At 42.9% G+C, this 20000-nt stretch overlaps 1 protein-coding gene across 1 annotated transcript in view; it reads left to right on the top strand.

Moving 5' to 3' along the window:
- Positions 1-18552, top strand: part of LOC124017605 (voltage-dependent calcium channel subunit alpha-2/delta-4-like) — a gene marked incomplete at its 3' end in the record, with an annotated part of 52565 nt that extends 34013 nt beyond the window's left edge. Inside the window, 8 exon segments of the mRNA XM_046332855.1 lie at positions 2096-2157; positions 2276-2343; positions 2880-2925; positions 3172-3269; positions 3364-3457; positions 7866-7958; positions 13681-13808; positions 18478-18552. Coding sequence (XP_046188811.1) covers positions 2096-2157; positions 2276-2343; positions 2880-2925; positions 3172-3269; positions 3364-3457; positions 7866-7958; positions 13681-13808; positions 18478-18552 — 664 coding nt within the window.
- Positions 18553-20000: the final 1448 nt, after the last annotated feature.

Raw genomic sequence — 20000 nt, 5'->3', positions numbered from 1 at the left:
ACACAGCATAGTTATTATTAACACAGCATAGTTATTAACACAGCATAGTTATTAACACAGCATAGTTATTATTAACACAGCATAGTTATTATTAACACAGCATAGTTATTATTAACACAGCATAGTTATTAACACAGCATAGTTATTAATGGTAAAAGGAGAGACAGGTGCTCTGTCCTTAGACGTCAGAGCCACTGTAGAGAAAGGGGTAAGTTATTATTAACACAGCATAGTTATTAACACAGCATAGTTATTATTAACACAGCATAGTTATTAACACAGCATAGTTATTAACACAGCATAGTTATTAACACAGCATAGTTATTAACACAGCATAGTTATTAATGGTAAAAGGAGAGACAGGTGCTCTGTCCTTAGACGTCAGAGCCACTGTAGAGAAAGGGGTAAGTTATTATTAACACAGCATAGTTATTAACACAGCATAGTTATTATTAACACAGCATAGTTATTAACACAGCATAGTTATTAACACAGCATAGTTATTATTAACACAGCATAGTTATTATTAACACAGCATAGTTATTATTAACACAGCATAGTTATTAACACAGCATAGTTATTAACACAGCATAGTTATTAACACAGCATAGTTATTAACACAGCATAGTTATTAACACAGCATAGTTATTATTAACACAGCATAGTTATTATTAACACAGCATAGTTATTAACACAGCATAGTTATTAACACAGCATATTTATTAACACAGCATAGTTATTAACACAGCATAGTTATTAACACAGCATAGTTATTATTAACACAGCATAGTTATTATTAACACAGCATAGTTATTAACACAGCATAGTTATTAACACAGCATAGTTATTATTAACACAGCATAGTTATTATTAACACAGCATAGTTATTAACACAGCATAGTTATTAACACAGCATAGTTATTATTAACACAGCATAGTTATTATTAACACAGCATAGTTATTAACACAGCATAGTTATTAACACAGCATAGTTATTAACACAGCATAGTTATTAACACAGCATAGTTATTATTAACACAGCATAGTTATTATTAACACAGCATAGTTATTAACACAGCATAGTTATTAACACAGCATAGTTATTAACACAGCATAGTTATTATTAACACAGCATAGTTATTAACACAGCATAGTTATTAACACAGCATAGTTATTATTAACACAGCATAGTTATTATTAACACAGCATAGTTATTATTAACACAGCATAGTTATTAACACAGCATAGTTATTAATGGTAAAAGGAGAGACAGGTGCTCTGTCCTTAGACGTCAGAGCCACTGTAGAGATAGGGGTAAGTTATTATTAACACAGCATAGTTATTAACACAGCATAGTTATTATTAACACAGCATAGTTATTAACACAGCATAGTTATTAACACAGCATAGTTATTAACACAGCATAGTTATTAACACAGCATAGTTATTAATTAACACAGCAGGTGTTATTAACACAGCATAGTTACTGTAACACAGCATAGTTATTATTAACACAGCATAGTTATTAACACAGCATAGTTATTGTTAACACAGCATAGTTATTAACACAGCATAGTTATTAACACAGCATAGTTATTATTAACACAGCATAGTTATTATTAACGCAGCATAGTTATTATTAACGCAGCATAGTTATTAACACAGCATAGTTATTAACACAGCATAGTTATTAACACAGCAAAGTTATTAACACAGCATAGTTATTATTAACGCAGCATAGTTATTATTAACACAGCATAGTTATTAACACAGCATAGTTATTAACACAGCATAGTTATTAACACAGCATAGTTATTATTAACACAGCATAGTTATTATTAACACAGCATAGTTATTAACACAGCATAGTTATTATTAACACAGCATAGTTATTAACACAGCATAGTTATTAACACAGCATAGTTATTATTAACACAGCATAGTTATTATTAACACAGCATAGTTATTATTAATATAGCAGTAGTCCCAGTACAAGGTGACATTACATAGTTATTAACACAGCAGTAGTCCCAGTACAAGGTGACATTACATAGAGCCGACTACCACCTTTAAGAGCTGTTTATTCCCCTACCAGAGGAGAGTCATGTTCCTGAAGAATGACTACTTCTACACAACCATCAACGAGACTCCGTTCAGGTTGGTCCAATCAACACAACGTAACATTCTTCTTCTATGTAGACGTCTCAGAAACAGTTATAATGTGGAGAAAAAACTATGGAAACCGTGTAAACGTGTAATGGGTGTGTCTCTACAGTCTTGGCATGGTGCTGACCAGAGGGCACGGAGAATACATCTTCATTGGGAACGTGTCTGTCAGGGAAGGTAAGTCGTCTGTCTTGAACGACAAACACTGCAGTATAACTAGTAAACCAGGGTGTTTTCATCCACAGATCTCTGCATTATAACTACTAAACCAGGGTGTTGTAGCTTGTGTCCATCCACAGGCCTCTGCAGTATAACTACTAAACCAGGGTGTTATAACTTGTGTCCATCCACAGGCCTCTGCAGTATAACTACTAAACCAGGGTGTTATAACTTGTCCATCCACAGGCCTCTGCATTATAACTACTACACCAGGGTGTTATAACTTGTGTCCATCCACAGGCCTCTGCAGTATAACTACTAAACCAGGGTGTTATAACTTGTGTCCATCCACAGGCCTCTGCAGTTTAACTACTAAACCAGGGTGTTATAACTTGTCCATCCACAGGCCTCTGCAGTATAACTACTAAACCAGGGTGTTATAACTTGTCCATCCACAGGCCTCTGCAGTATAACTACTAAACCAGGGTGTTATAACTTGTCCATCCACAGGCCTCTGCAGTATAACTACTAAACCAGGGTGTTTTCATCCACAGGTCTCAATGACCTGATGCAGCCAGATGTGTCCATCGCAAATGAGTGGTGAGTGTATGACGAATCAGTTTCCCTCCCTATTCTTTCACTCACCAGCAAGCTATGACCTGACTGGTACACTATTACTGGTGTGTGTGTGTGTGTGTGTGTGTGTGTGTGTGTGTGTGTGTGTGTGTGTGTGTGTGTGTGTGTGTGTGTGTGTGTGTGTGTGTGTGTGTGTGTGTGTGTGTGTGTGTGTGTGTGTGTGTGTGTGTGTGTGTGTGTGTGTGTGTGTGTGTGTCCCTGTCTCTACAGGACCTACTGTGAGACAGACATTGACCCTCACCACCGCAAGCTGACCCAGCTCCAGGCTGTGTTTCGATACCTCACAGGGAAGGAACCTGATCTGGAGTGTGAGCCACCCACAGTACATTCAGATATTAACACGCCATTTCAGAAAAGAGCCTTAGATTGACCTTTAACAGGAATCTCATTCATGGTCTTTAGGTGATGAGGAACTGTTGAGACAGACTCTGTTTGATGCTGTGGTCACAGCCCCCATGGAGGCTTACTGGACAGCATTGATGCTCAACCCATCTGGGTAATTACCATGGATACTACAATACCACACTAGTACACTACTATACTACTACATTTCTATACTACTACACTACCACACCAATACACTACCACACTACTACAATACCACACTACTACACTACCACACTACTACACTACTATCCTACTACACTACCACACTACTACACTACTACACTACTACGCTACTACGCTACTACGCTACTACACTACTACACTACTACGCTACTATACTACCACTACACTACTATACTACCACTACACTACTATACTACCACTACACTACACTACCACAATACTACACTACCATACTACTACACTACTATACTACTACACTACTATACTACCACACCACTACACAACCATACTACTACACTACTATACTACTACAATACCACACTAGTACACTACCACACTACAATACTACCACACTACTACCACACCACTACACTACTACACTACTACACTACTACACTACTACACTACTACACTACTACACTACTACACTACTACACTACTACACTACTACACTACTACACTACTATGTTACTACACTACCACACTACTATACTACTACACTATGACACTATGACACTACTATACTACTACACGAACATACTACTACACTACCACACCACCACACCACTACACGACCATACTACTACACTACTATAATACTACACTACCACACCACTACACTACCACACTACTACACTACTACACTACTACACTACCACACTACCACACTACCACACTACCACACTACCACACTACTACACTACCACACTACTACACTACCACACTACTACACTAATATGCCATTTAGCAGACGCTTTTATCCAAAGCGACTTACAGTCATGTGTGCATACATTCTACGTATGGGTGGTCCCGGGAATTGAACCCACTACCCTGGCGTTACAAGCGCCATGCTCTACCAACTGAGCTACAGAAGGACCACTACTACGCTACTACACTACTATACTACTACACTACCACACCACTACACGACCATACTACTACACTACTATACTACTACAATACCACACTAGTACACTACCACACTACAATACTACCACACCACTACACTACTACACTACTATACTACTACACTACCACACTACTATGTTACTACACTACCACACTACCACACCACTACACGACCATACTACTACACTACTATACTACTACAATACCACACTAGTACACTACCACACTACAATACTACCACACCACTACACTACTACACTACTATACTACTACACTACCACACTACTATGTTACTACACTACCACACTACCACACTACTATACAACTACACCACGACACTACTATACCACTACACTACTATACTACCTCACTACTACACCACTACACCACTACACTACCACACCGCTACACTACCACACCACTACACTACTACACTACTATACTACTACACTACTATACTACTACACTACCACACCACTACACTACCACACTACTACACTACTATACTACTACACTACTATGCTACTACACTACTACGCTACTACACTACTATACTACCACGACACTACACTACCACAATACTACACTACTATACTACTACACTACTACACTACTATACTACTACACTACCACACCACTACACGACCATACTACTACACTACCACACCACTACACGACCATACTACTACACTACTATACTACTACAATACCACACTAGTACACTACTACACTACTACACTACCACACTACTACACTACTACACTACCACTCTATTACACTACTTCACTACTACACTACTATACTACCACACTACTACACTACTACACTACTATACTACTACACTACTACACTACTATACTACTACACTACCACACCACTACACTACTATACTACTACACCACTGTACTAATACACCACTATACTACCACCCTACTACACTACTATACTACTACACTACCACACCACTACACTACTATACTACTACACCACTACACTACCACACTACTACACCACTGTACTAATACACCACTATACTACTATACTTCTACTCTACCACACCACTACACTACTATGCTACCACACTACTATACAACTACACCACGACACTACTATACCACCACAATACTACACTACTATACTACTACACTACTACACTACTATACTACTACACTACTACACAGTCACACGACTATACTACTACACTACTATACTACTACAATACCACACTAGTACACTACTACGCTACTACACTACCACACCACTACACTACTACACGCCTATACTACTACACTACTATACTACTACACTACTACAGTCACATGACTATACTACTACACTACCACACTACTACACTACTACACTACGATACTACTGTACTGCTATACTACTACACTGCTACACTACACTACCACACTACCACACCACTACACTACTACACGACTATACTACGACATTACTATACTACTACACTACTACACAGTCACACTACTACACCACTATACTACTATACTACCACACCACTACACTACCACACCACTACACTACCACACTACCACACCACTACACTACTACACTACCACACTACCATACTACTACACCACTATACTACTATACTACTATATTACCACACCACTACACTACCACACTACCACACTACCATACTACTACACCACTATACTACTATATTACCACACCACTACACTACCACACCACTACACTACCACACGACCACACGACCACACGACCATACTACTACACCACTACACTACTACACTACTACACTACCACACTACTATACTACTACACAGTCACACTACTACACCACTATACTACTATACTACCACACCACTACACTATCACACCACTACACTGCCACACCACTACACTACCACACCACTACACTACCACACTACTACACTACCACACCACTACACTACCACACTACTACACTACTACACTATCACACCACTACACTACCACACCACTACACTACCACACCACTACACTACCACACTACCACACTACCACACTACTACACTACCACACCACTACACTACCACACCACTACACTACACTACCACACCACTACACTACCACACCACTACACTACCACACCACTACACTACACTACCACACCACTACACTACTACACTACCACACTACCACACTACTACACTACACTTGCACAGTACCACCACTCTCTGTGGTCACATGGAGAGTCCTACCAGACAGACATGTTCAATCCATCTGGGTTGGTAACAGTGCTGTAACATACCATAATACCAGACTACCATGCTGCCATACTACCATACTACTATACTACCATACTACTATACTACCACACTACTATACTACTATACTCCATCTGGGTTGGTAACAGTGCTGTAACATACCATACTACTACACTCCATCTGGGTTGGTAACAGTGCTGTAACATACCATACTACTATACTCCACCTGGGTTGGTAACAGTGCTGTAACATACCATACTACTACACTCCATCTGGGTTGGTAACAGTGCTGTAACATACCATACTACTATACTCCATCTGGGTTGGTAACAGTGCTGTAACATACCATACTACTATACTCCATCTGGGTTGGTAACAGTGCTGTAACATACCATACTACTATACTCCACCTGGGTTGGTAACAGTGCTGTAACATACCACACTACCACACTACCATACTACTATACTCCATCTGGGTTGGTAACAGTGCTGTAACATACCATACTACTATACTCCATCTGGGTTGGTAACAGTGCTGTAACATACCACACTACCACACTACCATACTACTATACTCCATCTGAGTTGGTAACAGTGCTGTAACATACCATACTACTATACTCCATCTGGGTTGGTAACAGTGCTGTAACATACCACACTACCACACTACCATACTACTATACTACTATACTCCATCTGGGTTGGTAACAGTGCTGTAACATACCACACTACCACACTACCATACTACCATACTACTATACTCCATCTGGGTTGGTAACAGTGCTGTAACATACCACACTACCACACTACCATACTACTATACTACTATACTCCATCTGGGTTGGTAACAGTGCTGTAACATACCATACTACTATACTACTATACTCCATCTGGGTTGGTAACAGTGCTGTAACATACCATACTACTATACTCCATCTGGGTTGGTAACAGTGCTGTAACATACCACACTACCACACTACTATACTCCATCTGGGTTGGTAACAGTGCTGTAACATACCATACTACTATACTCCATCTGGGTTGGTAACAGTGCTGTAACATACCATGCTGCCAATATATCCCATATTTATGATCTGTTGATAAATGTTCTACATCCTTGTTTAGATTTGAATGTATGTCTGGTTATCAGCTGTGGTGTTACTCCCCCTCCTTGTCTCTCCTCTGTGTGTTCAGTATGGATGAGGGGGTGGAGACTGCGTTCCTGGGCACCCGGTCTGGTCTGATGAGGGTCACCAGATACGTGGGCATTGAGAAACGCGTTGCCAAGTAAGTCAGGCCTACAGTACTGAAACACACTGGGTTACCAACAGTACTGAAACACACTGGGTTACCTACAGTACTGAAACACACTGGGTTACCTACAGTACTGAAACACACTGGGTTACCTACAGTACTGAAACACACTGGGTTACCTACAGTACTGAAACACACTGGGTTACCAACAGTACTGAAACACACTGGGTTACCAACAGTACTGAAACACACTGGGTTACCTACATTACTGAAACACACTGGGTTACCTACAGTACTGAAACACACTGGGTTACCTACAGTACTGAAACACACTGGGTTACCTACAGTACTGAAACACACTGGGTTACCTACAGTACTGAAACACACTGGGTTGTCTCTGCTGTACATAGGTGGCTACATTTATTATGGGTGAGAGTGAGTGAGTGAGTGAGTGAGTGAGTGAGTGAGTGAGTGAGTGAGTGAGTGAGTGAGTGAGTGAGTGAGTGAGTGAGTGAGTGAGTGAGTGAGTGAGTGTGAGAGTTAGTTAGTTAGTTAGTTAGTTAGTTAGTTAGTTAGTTAGTTAGTTAGTTAGTTAGTTAGTTAGTTAGTTAGTTAGTTAGTTAGTTAGTGGGTGGGTGGGTGGGTGGGTGAGTCCTTTCTACAGTATAACAGTCAGAAGATACCATGACTGTAGCAATATGGCTATAAACCCATACCTGCCAAAAGTAGATTTACTGTTATTCAGTCTGTCTGTAGAAACTGACTAGTCTGTCTATAGCCTACTCTACTCTCAGAGAGACTCTTATCTCTCCAGTAACTGTCCTTGTTCGGGCTCTTCAGGACTCTGCCCTGGCAGTGCCCTCTTGCCAGGCAGGGTTTAGGCTCAGAGTGACTAACACCGCAACATAATCCCACTAGCTATCAGTCATCTGATTGCTTCCGTTACTCATTGTGTAATTCTCCTCTGTGAGGGAGAGTTTTGGGCCAGCAGCTCTTTGTTGACCTTAACAGGTGTATGTCTAGAGTGTCTACAGGGTCCATTAGGAGGCTCTGTGTTTGATGGGTCTAAAGATATCAGTCTGGAGACTGACTGAGTCCCAGACGCTACCCCATTCCATATGGGCAGTACTTTAGACCGGGCCCTATGGACTCTGGTTTAGAGGTAGTGTATTATATAGGCCCTATGGACTCTGGTTTAGAGGTAGTGTATTATATAGGCCCTATGGACTCTGGTTTAGAGGTAGTGTATTATATAGGCCCTATGGACTCTGGTTTAGAGGTAGTGTATTATATAGGCCCTATGGACTCTGGTTTAGAGGTAGTGTATTATATAGGCCCTATGGACTCTGGTTTAGAGGTAGTGTATTATAAAGGGATTAGATCACCTATACTTGGATTACCTATAAACCCATTGAATTGATATGACCTATAGTCCCTTGAATTGATATGACCTATAACCCCTTGAATTGATATGACCTATAACCCCTTGAATTGATATGACCTATAACCCCTTGAATTGATATGACCTATAGTCCCTTGAATTGATATGACCTATAACCCCTTGAATTGATATGACCTATAGCCCCTTGAATTGATATTACCTTCAGAAATATGCTCCTGTGGACTTTCATCGCCCTCCAGTGGGTGATGAAGGTACTGCCGGCTCCACTGGCGGTTGGTGGAACCTTAATTTGGGAGGACAGGCTTGTGGTACTGGCTGGAACGACATTAGTGGAATGGTATCACATATATCAATCACATGGTTTCCATGTGTTTGAGGCCATTCCATTCGCTCCGTTCCAGCCATTATTATGAGCCGTCCTCCCCTCAGCAGCCTCCTCTGGTCAGGGCATCTAGGTTGTCCAATACAGTAGAGGAGAGTGGGGTGAGATGAGACATTCTTTACATTCAGCATGACTCTGTCATAGGAAATAAAGTGACAGTAAACATGACAGTTGTGAAAACATATCTTGTCTGCAGGACAGGGTAAGTTAAACCACCTTCACATGTCTGGACGGAATATTACCACTACCATTTTAAAACCATGTCCTATCTTTATTTCTTAAACACAATTCGTCACAATTGCTTTTTTTTGGGGTGTCTTTTTATGGATCTTTTAACACAGGCTTCATACCTAACAAACACTTTGTGATTTTTAATCACTTTTAACACAGGCCCTGTTGTTACCTCATATCCCAGAGACAGTACCTTGCATTACGCCTGGGAAGAAAACACTTCCATTTGATCAATTTACCTCTTCGATTAATTTACCTCATGGCCATTGGCTCAATTTACCTCATGGCCATTGGCTCAATTTACCCCATGGCCATTGGCTCAATTTACCTCATGGCCATTGGCTTAATTTACCTCATGGCCATTGGCTCAATTTACCACATGGATCAATTTACCTCATGGCCATTGGCTCAATTTACCTCATGGCCATTGGCTCAATTTACCCCATGGCCATTGGCTCAATTTACCTCATGGCCATTGGCTCAATTTACCTCATGGCCATTGGCTCAATTTACCTCATGGATCAATTTACCTCATGGCCATTGGCTCAATTTACCTCATGGCCATTGGCTCAATTTACCCCATGGCCATTGGCTCAATTTACCTCATGGCCATTGGCTCAATTTACCTCATGGCCATTGGCTTAATTTACCTCATGGCCATTGGCTCAATTTACCGCATGGATCAATTTACCTCATGGCCATTGGCTCAATTTACCTCATGGCCATTGGCTTAATTTACCTCATGGCCATTGGCTCAATTTACCGCATGGATCAATTTACCTCATGGCCATTGGCTCAATTTTTCTCATGGCTATTGGCTCAATTTACCTCATGGCCATTGGCTCAATTTACCTCATGGCCATTGGCTCAATTTACCTCATGGCCATTGGCTCAATTTACCTCATGGCCATTGGCTCAATTTACCCCAAGGCAGACATTTAGACTATATTAGCCCACACAGCTACAGCTATAATGATGACCTTTCATGCCAGGTTTAGGACCTCATATTGAAGTTTATATAGACCCCAACTGATGTATAGAACAATCCTAAAACTATGTACTTAGTTTTAGATACCAGCATTATGAAACCTACTGTATAACAACACATTCATTTGACTTGGGGAAAGTCTGTTTTTTTGACCTACTGTAACTTCCTTACCCCCTTTTCCATGTGGTTTCTTCCTTCACTGACTCCATGAAATGAAGACCTCTTCCTAAATATTTGGTTAAATGATTCATGTGGTGTGTTGTTTCCTAGAAACAAGGGTGGCTCAATTTACCCCTTTGGCTCATTTGACCCCTTTGGCTCAATTTACCCCTTTGGCTCAATTGACCCCTTTGGCTCAATTTACCCCTTTGGCTCAATTTACCCCTTTGGCTCAATTTACCCCTTTGGCTCATTTGACCCCTTTGGCTCAATTTACCCCTTTGGCTCATTTGACCCCTTTGGCTCCATTTACCCCTTTGGCTCAATTTACCCCTTTGGCTCAATTTACCCCTTTGGCTCAATTTACCCCTTTGGCTCATTTGACCCCTTTGGCTCAATTTACCCCTTTGGCTCATTTGACCCCTTTGGCTCAATTTATCCCTTTGGCTCAATTTACCCCTTTGGCTCAATTTACCCCTTTGGCTCAATTTACCCCTTTGGCTCAATTTACCCCTTTGGCTCAATTTACCCCACTCTCCCCTCTACACACTGCTTCAACAACACATTGTTCTTCTGACATGGTTGCTTTCTGAATCTGGCTAACTCTCTGTATTTTACCATGTACCCCTGACCCCTTCTTGTGACCTGTGACCCTCCCAACTCCTGTGTTTCCAGACCAAAGGTCTTCTCCAAGTCAGTACATGACAGAAAGTGACCTGATTTTGGTTCATTTTTGGTCTTAAAGGTTTATTTTCGTTGCAAAAAGCAAGCTTCAATGGACCGGCTTCTGCATCTCTATCCCTTGTAGAAGCAAAGCTTTTAACTAGGACCAAGACAGTAGATTATAATCCTGTAGATCCTATCCCAGCAATAATGCCTTGCATTACACACAGCAAGAAAACCCTTCAATTTGCTCAACTTGCCATTGGCTCAACCACTGGCTCAATTTACTCCAAGGCAGACATTTAGCCCACGCTGCTACAACTATAATGATGACCTTTCATGCCAGGTTTAGGACCTCATATTAAAGTTTATATAGACCCCAACTAATGTATAGAACAATCTTAAAATGATCTACTTTGGTTTAGTTAAAGCTTTTAACTAGTACTGAGACCGCAGATTATAATCCTGTTGATCATTTTAACTAGGACCAAGACAGTAGATTATAATCCTGTAGATCATTTTAACTAGGACCAAGACAGTAGATTATAATCCTGTTGGTCATTGTAACTAGGACCAAAACAGTAGATTATAATCCTGTAGCTCATTTTAACTAGTACTGAGACCGCAGATTATAATCCTGTAGATCATTTTAACTAGGAGCAAAACAGATTATAATCCTGTAGGTCATTTTAACTAGGACCAAGACAGTAGATTATAATCCTGTAGATCATTTTAACTAGTACTGAGACAGTAGATTATAATGCTATCGGTCATTTTAACTAGGACCAAAACCGATTATAATCCTGTAGGTCATTTTAACTAGGACCAAGACAGTAGATTATAATCCTGTAGATCATTTTAACTAGTACTGAGACAGTAGATTATAATGCTATCGGTCATTTTAACTAGGACCAAGACAATAGATTATAATCCTGTAGATCATTTTAACTAGGACCAAAACAGTAGATTATAATCCTGTAGGTCATTTTAACTAGTACTGAGACAGTAGATTATAATGCTATCGGTCATTTTAACTAGGACCAAGACAATAGATTATAATCCTGTAGGTCATTTTAACTAGGACCGAGACAGTAGATTATAATCCTGTAGGTCATTTTAACTAGGACCAGGACAGTAGATTATAATCCTGTAGGTCATTTTAACTAGGACCGAGACAGTAGATTATAATCCTGTAGGTCATTTTAACTAGGACCAAGACAGTAGATTATAATCCTGTAGGTCATTTTAACTAGGACCGAGACAGTAGATTATAATCCTGTAGGTCATTTTAACTAGGACCAGGACAGTAGATTATAATCCTGTAGGTCATTTTAACTAGGACCAAGACAGTAGATTATAATCCTGTAGGTCATTTTAACTAGGACCAGGACAGTAGATTTTAATCCTGTAGATCATTTTAACTAGGACCAAAACAGTAGATTATAATCCTGTAGGTCATTTTAACTAGGACCAAGACAGTAGATTATAATCCTGTAGGTCATTTTAACTAGGACCAAAACAGTAGATTATAATCCTGTAGGTCATTTTAACTAGGACCAAAACAGTATATTATAATCCTGTAGGTCATTTTAACTAGGACCAAGACAGTAGATTATAATCCTGTAGGTCATTTTAACTAGGACCAAAACAGCAGATTATAATCCTGTAGATCATTTTAACTAGGACCAAGACAGTAGATTATAATCCTGTAGATCCCAGCCTCTCTTCCTTGCTCTGCACTGGCTTCTTGCTTTACAATTGATTTCAACATTTTGGCAACACTTTATGAAAGCTTTCATTAAAAAGCCTTTTAAATGCTTATAGATGTTTACAAATGCTCATAAATGTATTTTTTTAAATATTTGATTGATTACTGAAATCAATAAGTAATAATTGTATCGGTGTTACACCCAATTCTGACCCCTCACAGGAAATTCCTGTCTCCGTCGGACAAGGAGAACATCTTTACGATGGACCACTTCCCCGTGTGGTATCGCCGCGCTGCAGAGTACCCCGCCGGCAAGTTCCTGTACTACATCCCCAAAGAGGACACCAGAGGTAGGGACTACTTTCTCTCTGCTCCACCACACACTGTTGTGATTGTCTTGTAACAGTACAATAACCACTTTATTAATACCCATATGGAGTCTGGGACAACAACTGAACAGTTACACCAGGAGTAGGAACTACTTTCTACTTTCAGAGGTAGGAACTACTTTCTACTTTCAGAGGTAGGGACTACTTTTCTCTCTGTTCTCCCACTCTGTCGCCAAGGCAAGTTGGCCAGTTAATCAATAAATGCCATTAAGCGAAGACTTTTATCCAAAAGGATGAAAGCGCTATGCTCTACCAACTGAGCTACAGAGGATCAATAGCTGTCAGGTTTGTGATTGTCTTGTCAAAGTACAATAACCACCTAATACAATGTCCTTGTGGAGTTTAAATAAACTGAATAGTAACACCAAAGGTAGGGACTACTTTCTCTCTGCTCCCACGCAGATACAGTCACCATGGCAACCCCCCTGCCTAGCAACCGCCAGCAGCGACAGACAGCGAGCCCCTTTATCTAGGCAATGTCCCGAGTGGCACCCTATTCCCTATGTAGTGCACTGCTTTCGTCCAGGGTTCACAGAGACCCATAGGGAATAGGGTAGCATTTGGGATCCATATTTACTCTCTAAACATTATTCACCAGCTACCTTGGAGGCTGTGGTGAATTTCCATTTTTATAAACCCAGACACGATCAATAGCTTTCCTGTTTGTGATTGTCTTGTAACAGAACAATAAGCACCTAATACAGACAGACAGTCTGGGACTAAAGCACAACATTACAGGGAGATTTAACATCTCTTCTGTCTGGTGCGGCGACAGGGTGTATGTGTAGGTTGGTCACAGCCCTAATCACGATCATCACATGTAAATCCTTCTTTGTGAAAGTGTCGGTTGGGCATCTTAGTATGTTGGTAGGACATTACCCATGGTATGAGGGTATAAACAGTCAACTCTATGAAAGTACTTTAACGTGGTGGTCTCTGCCGTGACCCTGTGAGGCCACTGAAAGAGTCCTGGTCTGGTGTCCTCATCAGATGTGTTCAGGGACCATAATGTCCCCCAGTGTGGTGGCCTTTGAAATGGTCCTGGTCTGGTGTCCCCATCAGATGTGTTCAGGGACCATAATGTCCCCAGTGTAGTGGTGTGATGTGGTGGTCCTTGTCTGGTGTCCTCATCAGATGTGTTCAGGGACCATAATGTCCCCAGTGTAGTGGTGTGATGTGGTGGTCCTTGTCTGGTGTCCTCATCAGATGTGTTCAGGGACCATAATGTCCCCAGTGTAGTTGTGTGATGTGGTGGTCCTGGTCTGGTGTCCTCATCAGATGTGTTCAGGGACTATGAGGAGGACCACAGCGCCACCTCCAGCCCGGATGACCTTGAGCAGGAGGACGAGGAGGGTATTTCAATTAAACAGCCCGTCTCTACCTGGCTCCCCTACCGGCATGTCTCACAGGCCCTTCTCTCTCTTTCTCCTTTTCTCTCTCGGCTTCTACATGTCTTTACCTCTCTTTCTCTCTCTTTCTCTCTCTCTCTGTCTCGCTCTCTCTCTCTCTCTCTCCTACACTCTCTCTCTCTCCTACTCTCTTTCTCTCTCTTTCTGTCTCTCTCTCTCTCCTACTCTCTTTCTCTCTCTTTCTCTCTCTTTCTCTCTCTCTCTGTCTCGCTCTCTCTCTCTCTCTCCTACTCTCTTTCTCTCTCTTTCTGTCTCTCTCTCTCTCCTACTCTCTTTCTCTCTCTTTCTCTCTCTTTCTCTCTCTCTCTGTCTCGCTCTCTCTCTCTCTCTCTCCTACTCTCTTTCTCTCTCTTTCTGTCTCTCTCTCTCTCCTACTCTCTTTCTCTCTCTTTCTCTCTCTTTCTCTCTCTCTCTGTCTCTCTCTCTCTCTCTCTCTCCTCTCTCTCTCTCTCTCCTCTCTCTTTCTCTCTCTTTCTGTCTCTCTCTCTCTCCTACTCTCTTTCTCTCTCTTTCTCTCTCTTTCTCTCTCTCTCTGTCTCGCTCTCTCTCTCTCTCTCTCCTACTCTCTTTCTCTCTCTCTCTCTCTTTCTCTCTCTTTCTGTCTCTCTCTCTCTCCTACTCTCTTTCTCTCTCTTTCTCTCTCTCTCTCTCTCTCTCTCTCTCTCTCTTTCTTTCTCTCTCTCTGTCTCTCTCTCTATTTCTCTCTCTATATATATATATTTCTCTCTCTCTCTGTCTCTCTCTCTCTCTTTCTGTCTCTATTTATCTCTCTTCAATCATCTCCCTCCTTTCTCTCTCTCTCTATTTATCTCTCTCTCTATTTCTCTCTCTGTCTCTCTCTGTCTCTCTCTGCCTCTCTTTCTCTCTCTGTCTATATATCTCTTTCTCTTTCTCTCTCTCTCTCTCTCTCTCTCTCTCTCTCTCTCTCTCTCTCTCTCTCTCTCTCTCTCTCTCTCTCTCTCTCTCTCTCTCTGCATGAGTCCTCTCTACATTGTGTAGGCTGTAGTGTCACTGCTAGTAGCAGAGCTGAACTGCATGGTCTTGTTGTAAAGTCAGTAATATAGCTCTCCATATTGTCTATGGGATGATGAATGTGGGCGGGGGAGGGCACGGGGAGTCAAGGAGGAGATGAAGGACATTTCATTATGTGTCTCTAAGTACATCGCTTAGAGTATGAATTTACCATTTTATCTAGTAGACAGACAGACAGACACTTGTGTTAAACAGTGGGTTGTCTCTGCTGTAAGCAGGCCTGGGGAGCCTTAACATTCAACCATGTAGTGTCTGTCTGTCTACTGACATCCCTGCAGCTCAATGCCTGATATCAATCCCCCCGGGGAGACAGTAGAGACGGACGGATGGGCAGACAGACAGACAGACGGATGGGCAGACAAACAGACAGACAGATAGATGGGCAGACAGATAGATGGGCAGGCAGACAGATAGACGGACAGACAGACGGGCAGGCAGGCAGGCAGGCAGGCAGACGGGCAGGCAGGCAGACAGATAGACGGGCAGGCAGACAGATAGACGGGCAGACAGACAGATAGGCAGGCAGACAGATAGACGGGCAGGCAGACAGATAGACGGGCAGACAGACAGACAGGCAGACAGACAGACCGACGGGCAGGCAGGCAGGCAGACGGGCAGGCAGGCAGGCAGGCAGACAGATAGACGGGCAGGCAGACAGATAGACGGGCAGGCAGACAGATAGACGGGCAGGCAGACAGACGGGCAGGCAGACAGACGGGCAGGCAGGCAGGCAGACGGGCAGGCAGGCAGATAGATAGACGGGCAGGCAGACAGATAGACGGGCAGACAGACAGATGGGCAGACAGACAGACAGACAGACAGACAGACAGACAGACAGACAGACAGACAGACAGACAGACAGACAGACAGACAGACAGACAGACAGACAGATGGGCAGGCAGACAGACAGACGGGCAGGCAGACAGATAGACGGGCAGGCAGACAGATAGACGGGCAGGCAGACAGACATAGCCTTGTAACCAGGGAAACCAGGCATGACACCCTCTTCATTTACAAATGCAAGCAGTTAACACAGCGCCTCTACGCCACAGGAGGTTGGTGGCACCTTAATTGGGGAGGACAGGCTCGTGGTAATGACTGGACCGGAATCAGTGGAATGGTATCAAATACATGGTTTCCATGGTTTCCAAGTGTTTAATAACATTCCAATCGCTCCGTTCCAGCCTTTATTATGAGCCGTCCTCCCCTCAGCAGCCTCCACTGATCCGCACACACACACACACACACACACACACACACACACACACACACACACACACACACACACACACACACACACACACACACACACACACACACACACACACACACACACACACACACACACACACACACACACACACACACACGCCACACACACACGCCACACACACACTTACAAAACAAATATGACACACTAGCATTTAATTTACATTGTAAATATTGATTGTAAATAGATGGCTCAGAGCTATTTGGTTGAGTTTCATTGTTCACAACAATATTGCTGATGAATACTAATGAATAGGTCACACACACACACACACACACACACACGATGAGTCATCAGTCACAGAGTCATTCATTGAGGCTAATTAGATTTACTCACATTGTTTGTATCACGGTAATACAGTGTAATTTCCCTGACAGTGAATGAATAGATTGCATGAGTGAGTGTTGCCATTGTTGCATCCCAAATACCATCCTATTCCCTTTACAGTGCACTACTGTGGACCGGGGCTCATAGGGAATAAGGTGCCATGGGTCGCACACCATGTTACATTGAATTGCATGACATTAACGTGGCATTTATGCAGAGTTCATAAATGATCTGCCTGTTTGAATCATTTAGTGTAAAGCCCGGCCTGCTGTAATGGATGGAGGGCCTCAGACACACAGGTTTGAATGTCTGCCTGTTTCTTAGCGTGGTTCTGGAGACCCAAAGGTCTGTACGGTTTAGTACCGACGCATGTTATTCACACCTAATCAAGTAAAAATAAAATCAACAAATAGTTTTGTCGCTATCCGAAAGCGTTGCTATCAAGTCCTTGACTGACTGATTAGTTGTATCAGCCAGGTATGTGCTGGGCAGGAGCTAAACCCTGCACCCTTTTGGTCCCCATGTTCACCATGTACAAACCCTCTGGAGCTCTGTGTTGGGGTTCTGAGAGCTGTCTCTATTTCTATATCAGATGCGTCAGGGAGGATGGTGATCTCCACCACAGCTGTGACTGTCACCGTGGGCAAGAAGACTGCAGTGGCAGGAGGTAGGAACAATTACCTCCTTTAGATCTCTCTCTCTTGTTCTCTCTGTCTCTTGTTCTCTCTGTCTCTCCCTCGCTCCCTTGCTCTCTTGTTCCCTCGCTCTCTTGTTCTCTCTCTCTCTTGTTCTCTCTGTCTCTTGTTCTCTCGCTCTCTCTGTCTCTCTCTTGTTCTCTCGCTCTCTCTGTCTCTCTCTCGCTCTCTCCCTCGCTCTCTTGTTCTCTCTGTCTCTTGTTCTCTCTGTCTCTTGTTCTCTCTGTCTCTTGTTCTCTCTGTCTCTTGTTCTCTCTGTCTCTTGTTCTCTCTGTCTCTTGTTCTCTCTGTCTCTTGTTCTCTCTGTCTCTTGTTCTCTCTGTCTCTTGTTCTCTCTGTCTCTCCCTCGCTCCCTTGCTCTCTTGTTCTCTCTGTCTCTTGTTCTCTCTGTCTCTTGTTCTCTCGCTCTCTCGCTCTCTCTCGCTCTCTCTGTCTCTTGTTCTCTCGCTCTCTCGCTCTCTCTCGCTCTCTCCCTCGCTCTCTTGTTCTCTCTGTCTCTCCCTCGCTCCCTTGCTCTCTTGTTCCCTCGCTCTCTTGTTCTCTCTGTCTCTTGTTCTCTCTGTCTCTTGTTCTCTCGCTCTCTCGCTCTCTCTCGCTCCCTTGCTCTCTTGTTCCCTCGCTCTCTTGTTCTCTCTCTCTCTTGCTCTCTCCCTCGCTCTCTTGTTCTCTCTCTCTCTTGCTCTCTCCCTCGCTCTCTTGTTCTCTCTGTCTCTCTCTCGCTCCCTTGCTCTCTTGTTCCCTCGCTCTCTTGTTCTCTCTCTCTCTTGTTCTCTCGCTCTCTTGCTCCCTCGCTCTCTCGCTCTCTCTGTCTCTCTCTTGCTCTCTCCCTCGTTCTCGTTCTCTGTGTCTCTCCCTCACTCCCTCGCTCTCTCGCTCTCTCTGTCTCTCTCTTGCTCTCTCCCTCGTTCTCGTTCTCTGTGTCTCTCCCTCACTCCCTCGCTCTCTCGCTCTCTCTGTCTCTCTCTTGCTCTCTCCCTCGTTCTCGTTCTCTGTGTCTCTCCCTCACTCCCTCGCTCTCTTGCTCTCTCTGTCTCTCTCTTGCTCTCTCCCTCGTTCTCGTTCTCTCTGTCTCTCCCTCGCTCCCTTGCTCTCTTGTTCCCTCGCTCTCTTGTTCTCTCTCTTGCTCTCTCTTGCTCTCTCCCTCGTTCTCGTTCTCTGTGTCTCTCCCTCACTCCCTCGCTCTCTCGCTCTCTCTGTCTCTCTCTTGCTCTCTCCTCGTTCTCGTTCTCTGTGTCTCTCCCTCACTCCCTCGCTCTCTCGCTCTCTCTGTCTCTCTCTTGCTCTCTCCCTCGTTCTCGTTCTCTGTGTCTCTCCCTCACTCCTCGCTCTCTCGCTCCTCTCTGTCTCTCTCTTGCTCTCTCCCTCGTTCTCGTTCTCTCTGTCTCTCCCTCGCTCCCCTTGCTCTCTTGTTCCCTCGCTC

This window comes from Oncorhynchus gorbuscha, unplaced genomic scaffold (genome assembly GCF_021184085.1).
Source record: "Oncorhynchus gorbuscha isolate QuinsamMale2020 ecotype Even-year unplaced genomic scaffold, OgorEven_v1.0 Un_scaffold_2884, whole genome shotgun sequence".
NCBI classification, from domain to species: Eukaryota; Metazoa; Chordata; class Actinopteri; order Salmoniformes; family Salmonidae; genus Oncorhynchus; species Oncorhynchus gorbuscha.
Note: the sequence above shows the minus strand (reverse complement) of the source record. Positions and strands in the feature narration are given on the sequence as shown.